The sequence below is a fragment of the Micrasema longulum genome, unplaced genomic scaffold (assembly GCF_059751315.1).
Source record: "Micrasema longulum isolate JH-2025_06_02 unplaced genomic scaffold, ASM5975131v1 h1tg000133l, whole genome shotgun sequence".
Taxonomy (NCBI): domain Eukaryota; kingdom Metazoa; phylum Arthropoda; class Insecta; order Trichoptera; family Brachycentridae; genus Micrasema; species Micrasema longulum.
This window is the reverse complement of record NW_028277339.1, coordinates 202,262-220,388: the sequence shown is the minus strand read 5'-3', so window position 1 is coordinate 220,388 and position 18,127 is coordinate 202,262. Positions and strand designations below refer to the sequence as shown.

Sequence of the window (18,127 nt, the reverse complement as noted above, 5' to 3'; positions counted from 1 at the left end):
TATTTATTTCATTTATTTCATTTATTTTATTTATTTTATTTATTTTATTCATGAAATTTGTTTATTTACTTTATTTTATTATTTATTTTATTTATTTTATCAATTTTATCTATTTTCAATTGTGATCTTACCCCTAGTACAAATGTTAAACTACTGGGTGTTCATTTAGATTCAGATCTTTCTCTTAATTCTCAGGTCAATAAAACGGTAAGTGCTGGTTTCTTCCATCTCCGACAGATCAAATTCGTGCGGAGAAATATTCCTATAGATGCAACTAAAGCTCTTGTAAATGCGTATGTCGTTTCGCGTCTAGATTACTGTAATGGAATATACGCAAATCTCCCAAAATATCAAACTATTAAACTTCAATCTGTTTTCAATGCAGCAGCAAGGCTTATTACGGGAATAAAAAAATATTCTCACATCTCACAACATCTTCGAGATTTACACTGGTTAAAAAGCCCAGAGAGAATAAAATACAAGCTGTGCTTGACAGTATTCAAATCCCTTCATGAAATGGCTCCAAAATACCTATCGGACCTTTGTATTAGGGAAAATACATGTCAAAGAAAATCTACTCTTAGGTCAGCATTTGATTCAGGAAGAGGAAAACTTGTTGAAATCCGGCGCTCCCTAAACACTAGATTTGGAGATCGTGCTTTTGCCGCCGCCGGCCCCTCTGCCTGGAACCAATTGCCTTCAAACTTACGAATCATCGACAGTCCCAGTCAGTTCAGATCCCAACTAAAATCCCACTTCTTTAAACTAACATACCCTCAATTTTAAATCTGGAAATATAATGTATCACTTAGGTTTAGTTAGAATGTAAGTTTAGATATACAATTGTAAAGCGCCCTTGAGGTGATTTTTTACAAAAATGGCGCTATATAAATCAGCCAAATATTATTATTATTATTATTTATCTATTTTATTTATTTTATTTATTTCATTTATTTTATTTAAAAGTGGATCATTTGTTATCAAATTTCTTTTAAGTGAATGTGCAATTAAAGCAAATATTATTTTTTCAATGGTTTAAAAATCGATCAATTAGCGTTTCCGTGATTTAAATCAGCATTTATTAAAGCGTTCGTTCATTTCCGATAGCATAATGAATCAAGTTTCGGATTAATTTATAAATGAATCCATTTACATAATCAACATTCACAGAAATGATTTTTGATGGTATTAATTTAAGCTTACTGCGAATTCAAGGCGCTTTTTCAATTAGAGACGAAACGTCCTTTTTAATGTATTTTTATACACAACATTTATTTGGACCAATGTGGGCCTTATGCGCTGATTAAATAAACGTCATTGACTGCTTAAGTGGAATCGGGCGGGTCATGTTTCTCGGGTGTCTGATGGTAGATGGACGAAAAAAGTGATGGACTCGAGCCCGAGAACACGACGCAGAAGCGAAGGGGACCCCGGAACAGATGGTACGACGACATCAGAAGGGTTGCAGGTCCAAGGTGACAAAGGGCTGACAGGGAATTGCGGAGGTCCAAACGGGAGGGCTTCGTTTAGTATTGGACTCAAGTAAAAGGGTGAGTAAGAGTCAGGAAGTAAGTATTGATTGTAAACTTTGCAGAAATTAATAGAAAAAAAATCGAAATAACTATACAATTAAAACAGCAATAAGTTTTTAAAAAATGTAGACACCTTCATATTCATAATTCAATAAGTAGAACATGTACTTATACCTATCTAAGAAAGACTATTTTTTTTTTTAATATCATAATATTATTTTACATTATAAAATATCAAACCATGGTTGTTCCGATAAAATATGAACTTTTAAGTTAGTCTTCTGGTGTTCAGACATTAGTGTTAAGGTAATAATACAAATAAAATCTCTACCAAATCAAAACGAAATAGTTTACAATAGTTCAAACGTATGAAAAAGAAGGGAGGAAAAAAATGCAGTTAAATTTAAGAATGAGCATTTACATTGATTATGGTTTTAATGCTTTTAGAAGGAAATATGGCGGTTGCTCACAAATGCAACTAAAATAAGATTTATTGGAAAATAAAATAAAATAAAACTATATTAAAATGACATTCAATAACTGAACTTCATTACATTAGGAATATTTAAAAATTACATTAATTCTAAAAATATTAATTCCTCAGTACCTACTCATTACCGAGATGGAATATTATAAATGCGAAAGCGTGTTTGTCTGTTTTTATGCGTTTCCTTCACGTCGCAACTGAGCAACCGATCAACGTGAGTTTTTAGTGAGGATAGCCAAAGAGCTGAGAAGTGTCATAGGCTACTTTTTAACCCGAAGAAAAACATCATTCCATGGGGAAAATTTCTATTGTTAAACGACAAAACGTATTAACTCATTTTATTTACTATTTTTTTTTAAAGAAGTATGTTCCGTACAAAGATATGAAAATTCATCTTGCAAACGCTTAAAGTTGAATTCCTTCTCGTCGAAAAATTTTTATTTTCACTAAACCGTTTTATTTATTATTTCTCACATTAAAAATAATAATACCTATATCTTGTTAATGGATATTTCTAGAATCTTTGATCCCAGCGTTATCAATAAGGATCAAAAATAACAAGTCGGTAAATTTTATGTCATTTCAAAATTTATTCAGAATATTAAGAGTTTTCATTTATTTCTATACGTTATCTTATCATCTTTGTAGATTTTATTTCAAAATGCGTCATAAAATTTGTAAAAAGATTCAATTACAAATATAAACGATTAATATGCCATTTTCGCATAGTTTTTAATGTCAATACTACTAACTGTGATATCTTTTAAAAAAATCATTGGTATGTTGTACAAAATTGAATACATTTGGTTAAATAAAAAAATCTAAATAAAATTGTTTTCATACTAATTTAATAAGAAAACACAACTTCAGACGTTCGGTTTATAGGTTTATTACAATTTAGTTTAAATTCGAAAACAGCAATGAATTCAAATGTGAAACTTGTAATACTTGCAAATAGTAATGCTTCTGATTATATATTTTTCTATTATTAATAAAAAAAGTTTAGATTTTGCTCAAATATGCTATTGATATATGTAGATAATGCATATATTGTGAGACGCTTTGAACTATTAATTTGGCACATATATAAAAAATAATAGAGTATGCCATATGTCAAACATACAGACTACTGATTATTGCTAAAAGGTTTTAATTTTCATGTAAGTTGGTTTTAAAAACAAAATACTATTAGGTATGTCCAAAAGAAATTGAAGTTTCAATCGCTAAAGCATACTTAATTATAAAAGTGTCGTTATTTGTTAGGAATCCAAGAAAAACAATGGCTACAAAATGGCTTCTGTTTACGACCCGCTGGAGGTTTCAGATCTAATCTCTTGTAATGGACCTTACTTACCACGAAACGAGATAATGTTATTCAGAAATACAACACTCATGCAACGGACATGTTCCGAATATCGGCGTCCATTTCGGGCTATTGGGATTTGGGAATAAATCTTCATTAAATTGTCAGTCGCGACTCATTCCGAGACATTATCGAGATTAAAATCTGTCGATCGAGAAACTATTTAAATATATCAGCTGCTTATTTAGTTTAAAAGGTGTTTGTGTAATCCGGATAACCGATTAAACCGATTTCAAAGGACGTTTGCATACAAATCGATTGCATTCGGAAAATTCATCCAATGTATTGTTGAAAAAGAAACCTCTTATGAATGAGTAGAATTGCATTTCTCGAAAAAGTAATTCATTTTAAGAATCTATTAGAGCTAGTACGGTATAAATTACTATGATACGTTAGAAAATATATATTTACGAGCAAAAGAAGATGTTTTTTTAAATCATTTATTACATTTCCCAATTCGAAGAAAATACGCTTTTTGTTCACGACAAATCATAGATTTATTTGCTCAAATACAAGCTTAAACAAAAATCATAATAAATCGTTTCAATACCCGCTGAAAATACAACATAATTCAAAAGGCGCAAAATTTATCAGTATTTTATTATTTTAAATTTTATTTTTTGTTTGTTTTTTTTTACAATATACATAAAAGGTAAAACAAAGTATTCAGGAAATAAAGGATAATTACATAGAAATGAAATACATATTAATGCAATACATATTAATGAAATACATATTATATGGCCTGTTCGTGGGTATACAAGAAAGGTTTATGAATTTTTGCTCCTATAATAAATAAACAGGTATAATATTTTTGTGTAATATAAGAAAGTGAAAAGAAAATATTCTATAAAAGATTATAAGGTACTTTATTATTTTATTGTAATTAAAAAAGGAAATAAAAAATATTAAAAAAAAAAAAAAAATATTCCTTATTATTAAAGGGCAACAAAATATCATAGAAAAAAAGATGTCCTACAATAAATTATGTATATTGCATGAATAAAATATCCTTCTAGACTTGAACCTTTATTAACTGTCGTCCTAACTATACACAAGCCAACTTAATCGTGAGATTAAGTCACACCAGAAGCCATTACTAAAGAGATAGAATACGTAATGAACCTGGTTTTACGAAAAATATCAATTTTTATGCACGTCAACAAACGACGTAAAAATATTCGCGGCATTTTTTCTGTTTTTCATAACCCCTTTTCTCGTTTTACATACACCGCTTTATGTATCTCAGGGTTGCCAGAGCTATGCTAAAAATTTCTCCTCATTAGGGATTAAATTCACGGAACGGAATGTTGCCAAATTAAAAACAGGTATACAAAATAAAACATTAAAAGTCCGAGTTTTGGCTGGGGAATTCAGAACCTAATCAAAGGACATTTTTGTTTATAAGAGGAAAATATTCCCACGGGGTGTACCTATTTATAAAGTTAATTGATAATAAACAAGAAACATCATTATTTATTGCCGGGACATTTAAATTGAGTTTCGCGATAGTTGAATTTCAGGAGATAGAAAATAACTCATTAATGAATAAAAGATACGCTGTAAGGAAAATAAACGGAATCGACTAACACCCACATAGCAGTAATATCACTAAGAAATTTCAATTATACTCGCACCATGTCGACCGGGAGAATATAAACGTAAATTAATCGATCGAAGAATTTTACTTTGATATTGAAAATACAAAACAAAACAAAACTTTAATATCAGAATGTCTGGGTTTTATTAGATAAACATTCAAAAGCAAATAACCACTCTCAATATTAAATATTTAAGCTCGTAATATAATTAAATAATCCAATATATTTGCAACAAATAATTGATTGATAAATAGAACTGTGACCAATATTTTTAATTGGTTTTTCACATTATTTTTTTGCTTTAATGTGGCAAAATTGGCTCTGCATTATTCCGCCTTTTTGCTAAAATAAAATTTACTATCATTATAAACAAATATAAAATGTTGTTTTTAAATATAAGCATAAGAAATAAATATAAATAAAATTAAAATAAAAAGTGTTCACTCCTCAGTGACGATTCGTTTTTAGCTGATTTTGAGAGATTGATCAGTGATTATCGCACGAATTAAAAATAATAATAATGATATAAACTTTCAATATAAAATACAGTAAAGGAAGGTTCGTTGTTACGAATTTTTTTTTAATCAAAATATTGTTTTTACGAAATGTTTCGTCTAGTACAACGGTACAACCTTATTTATTTAGAACTGATACAAGCTTTAGGTTTTTTTATTGAAGTCACAAGACCAAAATCTGGGTAAATATTATCAAAAACATGAAAAAATTGTTTCACTATGGCAAATTTGTTCTAAATGACCTCTGTCCCCAATTTTGTTTGTTCTACTCTCTACCAATCACCTGTATATACGACGACTCGTTTTGAATGTTTTTTTTGAGAGATTATAAGAAAATTATAAGAGATTATCAGAACGCATTTGACGCAAAAAATATTTTTATAAAGCTAGTCTTCCATATAATAAAATGCATAATCTTTACGCTTTATCTTAAATGTGTATTGTGTAATTATAAAGAAGCTATCAAATAATTTTAATGAGCATCGATGCAGAGAGGTTTTTTCGGGCGCTGATAAAATCGCGATAGTGAAGACAGTTTATTGCTGAAACTTTATTAATGTTGGATATACGGTACACAAAACTTACAAGCATAACATATATCTACAATCAACAAATATATTATTTCGCCTAAGAGACAAGCCGTGCTTCAATTTGAAAAAGGCCGAAAAATAACCAATCAATTAAAATAATGTAATTAAATTCGTTAGGGGTAAAAATTGTATAAACATGTTCATAGTGTATGGGACATTGTGTTGAATTTGAATTGTTATGACCTGTCATTGGCTAGTTTAACATTCACAATTCTAGGTATGTTCGAACATCCATAATTCTTCAATTTTTCCACCCGTTAATTTTGAGGAGTCAAAGAGCTCAAACCTTTTTTGATGTGGATGAGATTGGAGATCTGACTGAATTATTGGAGCCATTTTTGCAGCCCGAAAAACTTGGTTTATAGAGGAAATTAAAAGCTGGTTTAGTATCCGCGATTGCACTAGAAATTATTTATTTTGTATCATAACTGTTTTTGTATAAATACATTTCATTTTATAATACCAGTCGAAGATTTCACGAAAGCGATGAAACTGGTCACAGGTTATTCCAAATCTATAGATTTAAATAGAAGTCTTCTTTGATTTCCATAGTAAATAAAAAAAATGCAATAAAAAAAATTGAAAACTTCTTTAAGTTTTGATATTTTTTACATGATAACTTTTCAATATTTATCGCTTTTCTTCATGCATGAGTATTTCCATATTTTTCCTCTAGATTATAGCACAAGGACTATGATTTTTTAACACTATAGATATCCACCATTGGCGTGTCCCTATAGTTTTTTTCTAGTTTATAAATTGTCGTTTATAGGAGCTAGGACCGTCTAAAAACCCTTAAAAGCATCGGGTTTTACTTGTCATCGTCAGACGTACGGTATATAAATATGATAATTATTTTTGAAAAAAGTAATACGTGCCGATACAATTTTTTTTTCTGATACTTGTTCTAAAAATAAATCACAATCGAGACCTTTATTTTGTAGAATTTAGCTAAGCATAATCGGTCTGAATTACAGTTATCTTTTTTGCACAGAATTCGGGAAAACATCTCCAGGGGAGTGGCGGAAAAACTATATGCAAATACCTATTCATAAAATCGCTTTACCATTGCATATCCTCTTTTCGTAGGTTATCTTTAAAGATTTCATGATACAAACCAAATTTTATCACGTGATATTCGTTAAACATTACGAGTAAAATATACAATAGAATAATCATGAACATTAAACTAATTAAACCTTAAAAACACTTTCATTCCTTGCAAAAAGTAACAAGCCTTCCATTTAAATTCAAGAGTTTTTATTATGAATAAATTATCTGCTCTTCAGGGTAAAACGAAAACCCTTGGTGTTATAATCATGTGATCGCTATCAGACCGGAAGCAGGAGCATTTCCGGAAAACAATTTCAGCCGGAAAACTACATTTTCCCGCCTTCGTCACCTGCGGCGAGGGAGGCCGTGTAGATGTTAATTAAGGCGTAAACGCCACAGGGGGAACATTAACAAAAACACCCCTTGTCAGGTGTAAAATTTTCAACTATAAAATTTTGGGTCCAAAATAAAAGATATCTAAATACCAAATTTATTTTTGATTTAAATGAAAAACAAAAAACATTTTTAATAACTTATTTTATGTTTTATTACGGATCGTTTTCGTATTTATACGAGCTTTCCTATGAAGGTAAAACTACTAAAGTTTACCTTAATAAGGATATTTGTGTAGCTTTAAAACCGGTTGATAATAAAATATGAAATACGTGATCAAAAACAAAGTTATTTTATTAACTATTTAATTATAATTAATAAACTCAAATGTAGTGCTTTAAATTTATTTATTTATTTGACGGACTTATGCAGTCCATTCTAACGATGGTCAGTACAATTTCTTATAATAAATACAGGCACTAATAAAATAAAATACTACTGAATAAAATTAAAGCTAGGACAAACAAAAATTACTACCTCAAAACAAGATCCGGTCTATCTTAGTGATTTTTTTAATCTATAAAGACTTACGCCAAAAAAGTCCAGAACCTGTCTCGAGTTTACAATCGAGGGACATTGGTGCATGAAAGCCATAGTTTGTGCTGTGTTGATCGAGGAACAGCACATTATTACTTCGCAACCGGCGGATTGGAACATTGAATGCCACTTGCTCCAGTAACGATGGTACATCAATTAAGCCATTCAGTAAATTAAACATAAATATGCAGTCAATGTTGTTTCTGCGTTGTTGTAGACTTGAGATTTTTAACATTGACTCCATTTCTCCGTAAGTGTAGTCTCCCCTCTCGAGGTCAATCGTCCATGCTACTTTTCTTAGCAAACGATGTTGCACCGATTCGATATGATTTATACGGCCTACATAGAAGGGAGACCAGATTACGGATGCATATTCTAAAAGAGGACGAACAAGTGAGCAATATAGTGTTTTAATCGTGAACATATTTGTAAAGTCACTAGATGTCCTTTTAACAAAATTTTATGTTTGTTTTATTTACTAAGCCCGCTCTTAAAAATTTTTGCCCATCTCCAGGCTAGTTTAAGTGATTTAATCAACATCAACACATTTTCTTACTAAAACATACATATTTATCCTGTTGATAGATACTTCAACAGAGGCGAATAATCTTTTGTGAAGGTTTTACAGATATCTGGCTATTAATACGGCTTATGACACGTCATTAGATAGTTTTGATAACTGTTCACACTATTTGAGAATTTAGGATATTTAATAGTAATGATAAAATTATAAATAAAATTATCAATGAAACTTCTTGGTTTAGTTTTACTTTGTATAATTTTGACCAACGAGCGCTTTCGCTTAAGTAGGCATCTTCAAGACTGGTGAATTGTTTACAACATTTACAGTTTTTATACTATTCTTAACATATTTTGAAGATAAGATCAAATAAGTATTTTAACAGGGGACAGAAACATAAATATTTACAACTAGTTTGTTAAGCAGTTCATTTTTGGGAGTTTTTGGACCGAAATTGGGATTAAGCTTTTTTTATTTAAAAGGTGAGAAAGTAACACATGGCGAAATACAACAGAGTGGGAAATACACATTTTAACAGATAAAGTTAGCTAAATACTTCATTTTTGACAATCAATAATCATTAACTTTGGAGTTTTATCAAGAAATATCAACAAAAAACATCGAGGATATTTAATTTAATTTCAATGATTTAATTTATTAAAACAATTTAAAATATCGAAATTATAATCCAAAATAGTTTCAAAGCATATTATATTACTCCAACCTAATAGAGAAAATAGCGCACCGAATAGTTTCATAGATACGAAAATTGGGGCAAAGATAGGAATGGTTCAAAAATGGACCTAATACAGAGCTACGAACAAAGCCATAGAGATGATTATAACAAGTCTCCCGGGTATAATGTAATGCTTCCACATGGATAAAAGTTACTAACTCTGGCTTGATTTTCCACAGAGCTCACTCTAACTAAAATTGATTGACCCCAATTAATGTAATGCGGTGGAGGGTTGAATGTTCGGGGAAGAGCTCGGCGTAACGAAAGGGGATGCTTTTGTAAGAAAAGGGTGCGAGAATCAGTTGAAATTGCGCGATAAGACAAAATATGAGTGCTTAATGTACATGTAAGAATTTTTTATTTCATTATTACTGTCATTCACAGCAAATGTGCGCCTCTACTTTCATGTTTTCGCGTTAAGTCAGGACTGGCAGATGACTTAAAAGTAAAATAATTGACATTGACATACAACGGAAGAAACTTAAAACCCACTTGTTCTCTAAATCACTTTAATAAATCCTTAGCATGTGGTGACAAAGTACATTGTTTTTTTTAATTAAAAAAGTTAAAATTAAATATACATCTTTATATAATCACTTTGTAAAGCACCCTTGAGGTATTATACTACGCAAAAGTCAACAGATGGAAGAGTTGAGGAAATGTGGATGTTTAAACATAGGCAGAATGGTGAATGTTACACAATGTGTAAAGTGCCCACTTAAACCAGCCAATGACAGGTCATAAGCCCTGTAAATGCCTAGACTTCAATATAAACTTTGCTGGTCTGTCATTAAACTGTATTTTTTTAATGTTACTATATAATTGTCGATTGTTTGTTTCTTTAAAATAAATAAATAATAAATATCCTTCTTAAAAACGTTTTCCCTCTCTGTTGAAATAAATTTTAATCTGAACAACTCCCTAGGGAGGTAACCCAGCCAGTCTGCAAGCATTTGGACATACTCAAACATTGTTGAACACAATTTGTTTTTAAAATTTAGAACACCCATCTAAATACCGCTTTTCTTAATATTTCTATGAATTTTCAATTGTTATCAAAAATATCTGTCGATTTGTGGTTGTATTGTTATTAATTTAGGGATTGTGGAATGCTGAGATAAAATAATATTTAGACATTTTGATAAAGCAATCGAATTCTTCGCTACTTTTTTGATGTGGGTTTATTTGATGACAAAGACAAGAGCACAAACGTGGGTTGAAAATATGCGGAATATGTGTAATATGTAGGGGCTAAAAATGACGAGGGAGAATTCTGCGGGAAGCTTGACAGATATCGCGAGGTGCACCTGAACTGAGGACTATTAAGTTATTTACATCAATTTGCTAACGGACAAGTCTTTTGCAGCTGCGGGAAAGGAATTTCGAGCTTTGCAATCGGGGGACAGAGATAAAGTTAAAATCGTAAATCAATAATTTTCATATAAATTTTATATTTGAAGCACTAACTTTGTGGTTATTCATTATAACAAAATAAATAAAACAACGTTTTTAACCACTTATTTGAAATGGTTTTTATGTGGTTAAAAACAAAGTTGCTTTACTTATTTTATTACAATAATTTTCAAGCTGTAATCTAAGTTTAAATCAATTGTATCATTTTTTGTCCAAAATATATGTATCGCAATTTTACCTCGTGAAGTATTAATATAAGTCATCAATTAAAGACATATTAAAACAGAGGCGAAAAACATGGGAACATGGAAGTCTGGGGATAGGCAGAGGTTGTAACCTATCATTGGCCGGTTTTACTTTATACGCTTTTGATAATTTGTTTTCTGAAAAAGTTGGATAAAAAAAAGTAAACAGATGGTAGAATTGGAGTAATACGAAAGTTCAAATGTAGATAGATTGTCGAGTGATCACTCAAATCAATCAATGACATGTCGTTAGCCTTCCAAATGCCTGGATATCAGTAATATCAGTATGAGTCAAATCATTTGACTTTTCGTGTCAGGTCGGGGTTTCCGTATTATAAGAAACTGTAATATTGTTGGTCAAAATTGATTTGACAGAGGTTACAGCAATAGTAAGTTTAGCAGTAATCATAAGTCGTCACTCACCTAGCCAGCGGCATCATCTTGGAAGCGAGCGACCTGCTGATGCAAAACCCAGCTCCCCCCGTAGCGAACCAGAAAGATATTTTCTGCTGTGAACAAATGAATAATTTAAAGTTTACTACTGTTATAAATCCACATTAGATAAATATATTTTTTTAAATGTTTAATAATAAAATATTTTTTTAAATTAATACGAATCGCACTAACCATTTATCAAACGTTTTAAATATGCATAACTCAAAAAATTTCACTGAAGAATAAATTCCAATATTTGTCATTATTTAAAAACAGCTAAATTATTTAGCATTATTATGATATATTTATTATTTACCTTTAAATCTGGACAAAGGGCACACATGGACAAATTATTATTTTATTTATTTTATTTTATTTTTATTTTATTAGGGAAATCAACAGTTCTACATACATATTTTTAGTAAACAAACAGATATAGTGTATAAACTCAGAACCAATAACAGATTTCCACATAGTATACAAAGTTAGTAAAGAATATATATATTACATATCAAATAAATACATACAATTTATACATATAAAAATGTTATATTTCAAGTACTCAATAATCAAAGATTTTTTAAATATTAATTTTAAGAACATTAAGTTACTGTAAATTGGGCGGGATAAGGACAAAAATGCTTGAAGATAGGATAAGGAGGGGGGGGGGGGGGGAGATGTACATATTTATTATTATAATGTCTACTAAGTTACATAATACATTTTTAGTTTAAATTTTAAATCTGACAGAGTGATGTTTGTATAATCTATATTTTTAAATTTTGTATTGTACATTGAAAAAGTCCTACGAAAAAAAGCATTTTTAACATACGATGTTTTACTTGTTGGTACATGAAACAGGTGGTACCGTCTAAAAATCCTGGCTGGCACATGTATTGTTATTAAACCAAGCAGCTCTGTACAGTCAACCATTCCTGTCACAATTTTGTAAAGCAGTAGTTGGTCCGCACACACTCTGCGGTATTGTAGAGAAATGATTCCATGGAAGGTGGAGACAGTGAGAGTAGATACATAAGAAATACCGGTTTTGTATTTAAGGTACTTTATAAATTTGTTTTGAATATTTTCTATTCTACTTATATATATGGCATACTGGGGATTCCATATCTGAGAGGCGTATTCCAAATGGCGCGTATTATGTGCGCTTTTATAGTAAAAATAATATTGTTATTTTTTTTATATGATATTTATTTCAAATAAAAAAATATTATGTTTGGGATGTATAAAAATGGATAGATAAACTGATTTCTAGTTTTGATGGTAATGGCATAGGATTTAGATATTTGTGGTGTATTTATTATTTATTTGTGTAAATTTATTATTTAATTTTCAATCTGGAATTAGGGCACACATGGACATATTCTGATGTGTGCACTAGTAATAATACTGTATATACATGTATCTCATTTATAAATAATTTTTAATGTATTATTTTTTAACTTTGAGTAAGGTTTGAAAACCGATCAAAATGGATAAAAATGTTGTATTTAAGTAAATGATATTTATGACAAAAATAACTATCAAAATACATTATTTACTGCCTTAAAACGGAGAAGCTTTCCCTAGTTAGGCAGTTTAGATGACACCGGCAAAAAATATGTTTGCATACTTTTACGACACAATTAATCTCTTATATAAATAATTAAATTTGAATTTCTGTAATAAATATGTAACATTTTTTTTTTAATGTAATATTACAATTAAAAAATATTTTTATAAGCGAATTAAAAAAATACTAACCTACGATTACTTTGAGTTACAAAAATTTAAAATTATGTTTATTTTTTTAAAATACGTTTTTTAAATGAACCGGATCCTCTTTTTACACCTTTTTGAAAAAACACTGTTGAAAGTTTAATTTAAAAAATAATAAAAATGGGTATTAGCAAACATAATTATACTATTTGTTTTTGGAATTACCAGCACCACTATTTGACTTACTAGGCTTCATGATAAAGGATAATATTTGTACCATAAATGATTTAATTTCATGTCGTTTCATTTATTTTTGCACCACAACAGGCCAGGAGGCCCAACTACAGTGGTGAATTGCATCACAGAACACCCAGGCTTCAGAAAAATCACATTTTTAATTTTTGTGTTCTCACCGGGAATCGAACCCGGAACCTTCCGTGTGTGAGTCAAGCGTCTTAACCACTACATCACGGAGGCCGCCATGATAAACGACGGACGTCACATTAAACGAAATGTTCAGGAAACAAGATTTTGTGATAGAAACTTTTGAACCGAATGAGATCATAAATAACTTTCATTGTAAAATAATGATTTTTCGTTAATAATAGTACATAGTAAAATGGCGTACGTGGGATTATTGACATTTAAACAAAGTGAACATAAGATTTTTATTTCAACCTAAAAAATTCACTTGATAATTTCCGCAATTTTATCTTCTAAACGGCAACAAGTGGACTCCCGTGTTTTATCTTTTAAGGTGCAAATATAATAGTGAAAAATCTACGTTAAGATTTTCGTTGCCATGTAATATTTTTTAATAAAATTATGGTACAATAAAAACAGATTATTAATAAAAACATAAACGATTATTTTTTCAATTGCGAATCGATATTTGAACAACGAAGCCAAGTTTTATTTTTTTTAATAGAAAATTGATTTTTATACAAAGAAACTTATCCACCATTAACATATTACAACAAAGATGAAGAACACTTTTGGAAGGTAATAAAGAAGTCGAGGCATTTACAAGGTTTATGACCAGCCCGCTTATGCTGTTCCGGGAATGTCTTCATTCAAGAAATTAGGAGAAACTCCTTTGTGAAAATCGGCTCAGAAATATTGGACATCACAACACCATGAGGTAATCAACTGAAGTCATCAATTGAACATAGTTATGCAGAAAGCAGCCAGACATAGAAAAGTGAATGCGGGCAACAAAATAAACGGAGCACTAAGCACAATAATTGCTTATAAAAATATATCAATCGAAGCTAAACTGGCAGTGCACAACGGAGTTTTAGTCCCAACTTTTATGTATGGAAGTGAAACATGGAACTGACGAAGGATGAAAGCCGAGTTAACGCGATTGAAATGCGATCTCTTAGACGAATGTGTGGGAAATCAATGTGTGACAGGGTTACGAATGATGAAATCCGGCGAGAGTGTAAATCTGAGTCAAGTATAATTGATACGATTCAGAAAGGGTCTCTGAGATGGATTGGTCACATAGAACAAGTGGACGACGAAAGAATGGTAAAACAAGTAAATATGGCGAAAATGAACGGTAACGTGAGACGAGGACGACCAAGGAAGACGTGGCATGATCAGATAAACCAAAATCTTAAGTCTGGTCATGTCAAAAGCAGACAGAACCGAAGGGCATGTATGACAAGATGTATGAATGTGGAAGAAGCTAGGAATGCATGCCAGGATAGACGTGTGTGGCGGTCCATTCTCTCTGCTTACCCATACGGAGAAATGGCGTGGTGGTAGTAGTAGCATAGAAAAGTGAAACTGAGATAATAGCATTTTTTTAAACGAGCGAATAATCAAATCTACACAAGAGTTGGAATGTTTTTTTATGCTCCAAAAAAATGTATTAGAACATTATTAATGTTTTTTAAATCCTGGCTACCTAAGATGTGCATTTTCCAAAAAACTACCAGCCCTTGTAAAACTGTGATGTATGTTGTGTCATTATGTATAGAACATGTTATTTATATTTATATTTTAGGGTTCGTAATTTTAAATAATCATTTTATTACTTTGTTATAATAATTTTTAAACTGATTTGATTGTGTTAAGGAAAAGTTAGTGATTTTTTCGAGTCTGGCCGACTAGACAACCTTAAATCATTTTGAGGAAAACAACTCGATCATATTGAATGATATCTCATTCAAACATTGAATGTGTGAGGTGACATTCTGTATTGAGACATATTTTTTTATTACAGGTATTTTGAATCAATGAATTTTTAAATAAAAATGCTTTTGAATTTATCCACTTGAATTTATTTAAAAGAACTAGCAATCTAGAATCATCTTAAAGAAAGGTAGATTTTTTTTAGTTCTGTGGGTGTTTTTGCAAATTGAGAAATGTCATTTTTGAGATCAACGTTATTTTCATAAGGTGATTATAACAGTTTTTTGCATGAAAGCGGCCTGACTTTTTTTGCCAGAACAAAAAATTGACCTTACTGCACCCAATAACACCAATTTTAGTATTCCAAAATTGTAGACTGGCTGCTTTCTGCATAACTACGTTAAATTTATCGGAGACTTTTGTCCAGGTGAGCAATAATAATCATAAAGAGCAAGTCATAATTGTTTAATTCAAATCAACGGAGAAGGAAGAGGAAAAAATAGATACAACAGATATAACACAGCGGGATTTATCTGTCTGATTCTGTTTCGACGTAATTATAATTATGTTTCTGCTTTGATCGACTTCGGAATAAACAGACACGAGGAACAAAATAACGGAGAGAACGGTGTGTATTTCTTACACGTATTAGTTTACATGCAATTGATAAAACTGTGTTGATCGGGTTGTGGTCCTGTGGCTAGTGTCTCGGACTCACAGACCAAAGGTCTGTGATTCGAATCCCACTCTACCCCAACTTGATTCCATTTTCTAATAGTGAGTTATTTACAACTCGTTGAAAATGGCCCTCAAAATTAAATATTTGTGTAAATCATAAGAACGCAAGTATTTATTTAAAAAAAAAAAAATAAACAAAAATAAATCAATATTATGTATCTTTTTTGGGTTATACCGTGTATGTTGGATTTGATCCGACGTTTCGTGTTGTTCACAAACTGTTCAGTTTTCCCCGAAGATGGCTCCTGCAATGGTAGCCGAAACGTCGGATCAAATCCAACATACACGGTATTACCCAAAAAAGATACATAATATTGATAACAGTGACCGTGAAAACCTTCGCACCTATTTAAAAATAAATCAATTTGTCGATAAATATTTATATTTTATAAAATAAATATTTGCGTTCTCATTATTTATCCAAATTATTTTCTTACACTGTTCATACAACTAATACAAAAAATACTAAGATAGTAATATACAAAACTTTTATAAAACCTCAAAGTAGTAATTATCTAGAGAAGCCCTTACGATCTATCGCATAAAACAAAAGCGTTTTAATTTTTTATATGGTTTTAGTTTGGTGTTTAGTTTAACAACAAACGTGTAATAAACGGATTAGTTTTGGGTCGCAATTCTCAACCCAAGTACCTACGACCTGTTGTTTTGTTGTAATCTGTAGCTAACTTTGTGGTCAATAATCATTGAATGTTTTTTTTCATGTATTTCCAACATGAAATTCAAGTTGGGGTAAAGCGGAGTTCACACCTCGAACCTCTGATCCGTTAGTCAGCGGCACTAGCCACGGGACCACAACCCGAATATTAATAGCACCTTATATCAAAATTGATAAAATATACATTTATTTGTTTTTGATGAACATGCAAAGTGAAAAAAATACAATTAAAAATTGCGAAACTATAACAAAATGAAACACACATAGTTGAATAATAATATTTTAATTATTTATGTGAGTATTATTTTAATAAATTATGAATTTCATAATTTATCACATTATTTTTATTGCAACTAATTTTCGTAGCTTTTTTTCGTGCTGTAATTCAATTTCATCTCCTGGCGGAGATGAAATTGAATTACAGCACAAAATTCCCAAGCTTAAGAAAAATCATCGTTATTTTTTTAGATCAAGGATCAGGGTAAAGCAAGGATCAATGAAGTTGTTTAAGAGTTATAAGCTAAAGAACTGAACTACACTTAAATCAACAGGTGGAAGAATTAAATAAATAAAGTGTGAATAAATAAATAAAATGTGTGATTCTTAATTAGTATAATTTACATTTTTAAAATTATTTCTGATTATCTTTTTTGCATCGTATTCTTTGGAATTTGATTATTTATTACATTTACCTTTTATTCTAGATTGTTATTATATGTCATAATAATTTGATCTATTTAATTTTACTTTGTATTTTTTATTGTTATTTATTGTGGCTTGACACGGGCATAACCTAAAAAGCCTTAATAAGTTCATAAATATTTAATTTTGTAATTTTGAATGAATAAATAAATAATGATGTTCAAATATAGGCAAAATGCTGAATGTTACTGTTGTATTGTGTGACCATTTTAATTAGCCAATGGCAGGTCACAAGTCCTGTAAATGCCAGGACTTCCATATTTCCTTCTGTAAAATGTTGTCTATCTCTTGTATAGTTTGTAAATCATAATAACTCCCTAGGGGGTGAAATCCAGTCTTCTATCTACAAACATTTGGACAAACTAAAAGTATTGTAAAAATATTTATATTCTATTACAAGATTTTGAAAACAATCGTAGCAAAGCTCTGTGACTACTGTACACTTGGCGGATTAAGCTCCATACCTTAAAAGTTTTAATAAGTGGCATTATAAACTAGTTGGTGAATATGTATATAATAAACGGGCAACTTTAATAAACTCACAATGACTACAGATTACCAACCAATGACAGGCCATTTGCCTAGACTTTCTTACATCCTTTTCAAGAAATTATTCATCTCCGTAGATCAGAAACATTCTGACACCTAATAATTTGAAACTGGAATGTCTGAAATCATTTTGGTTATTTATGTAAATTATGCGCGTATACTTTTCAAGTAAGAACAAAATAAA

At 30.4% G+C, this 18,127-nt stretch overlaps 1 protein-coding gene across 1 annotated transcript in view; it reads right to left on the bottom strand.

Moving 5' to 3' along the window:
• fng (Fringe glycosyltransferase) overlaps nucleotides 1-18,127 on the bottom strand; it is a 172,597-nt gene that overhangs the window by 34,098 nt on the left and 120,372 nt on the right. The window contains exon 4 of the mRNA XM_088241899.1: nucleotides 11,409-11,494. Within this exon, the coding sequence (XP_088098025.1) occupies nucleotides 11,409-11,494 (86 nt within the window). The remainder of the gene's footprint in view (nucleotides 1-11,408; nucleotides 11,495-18,127) is intronic.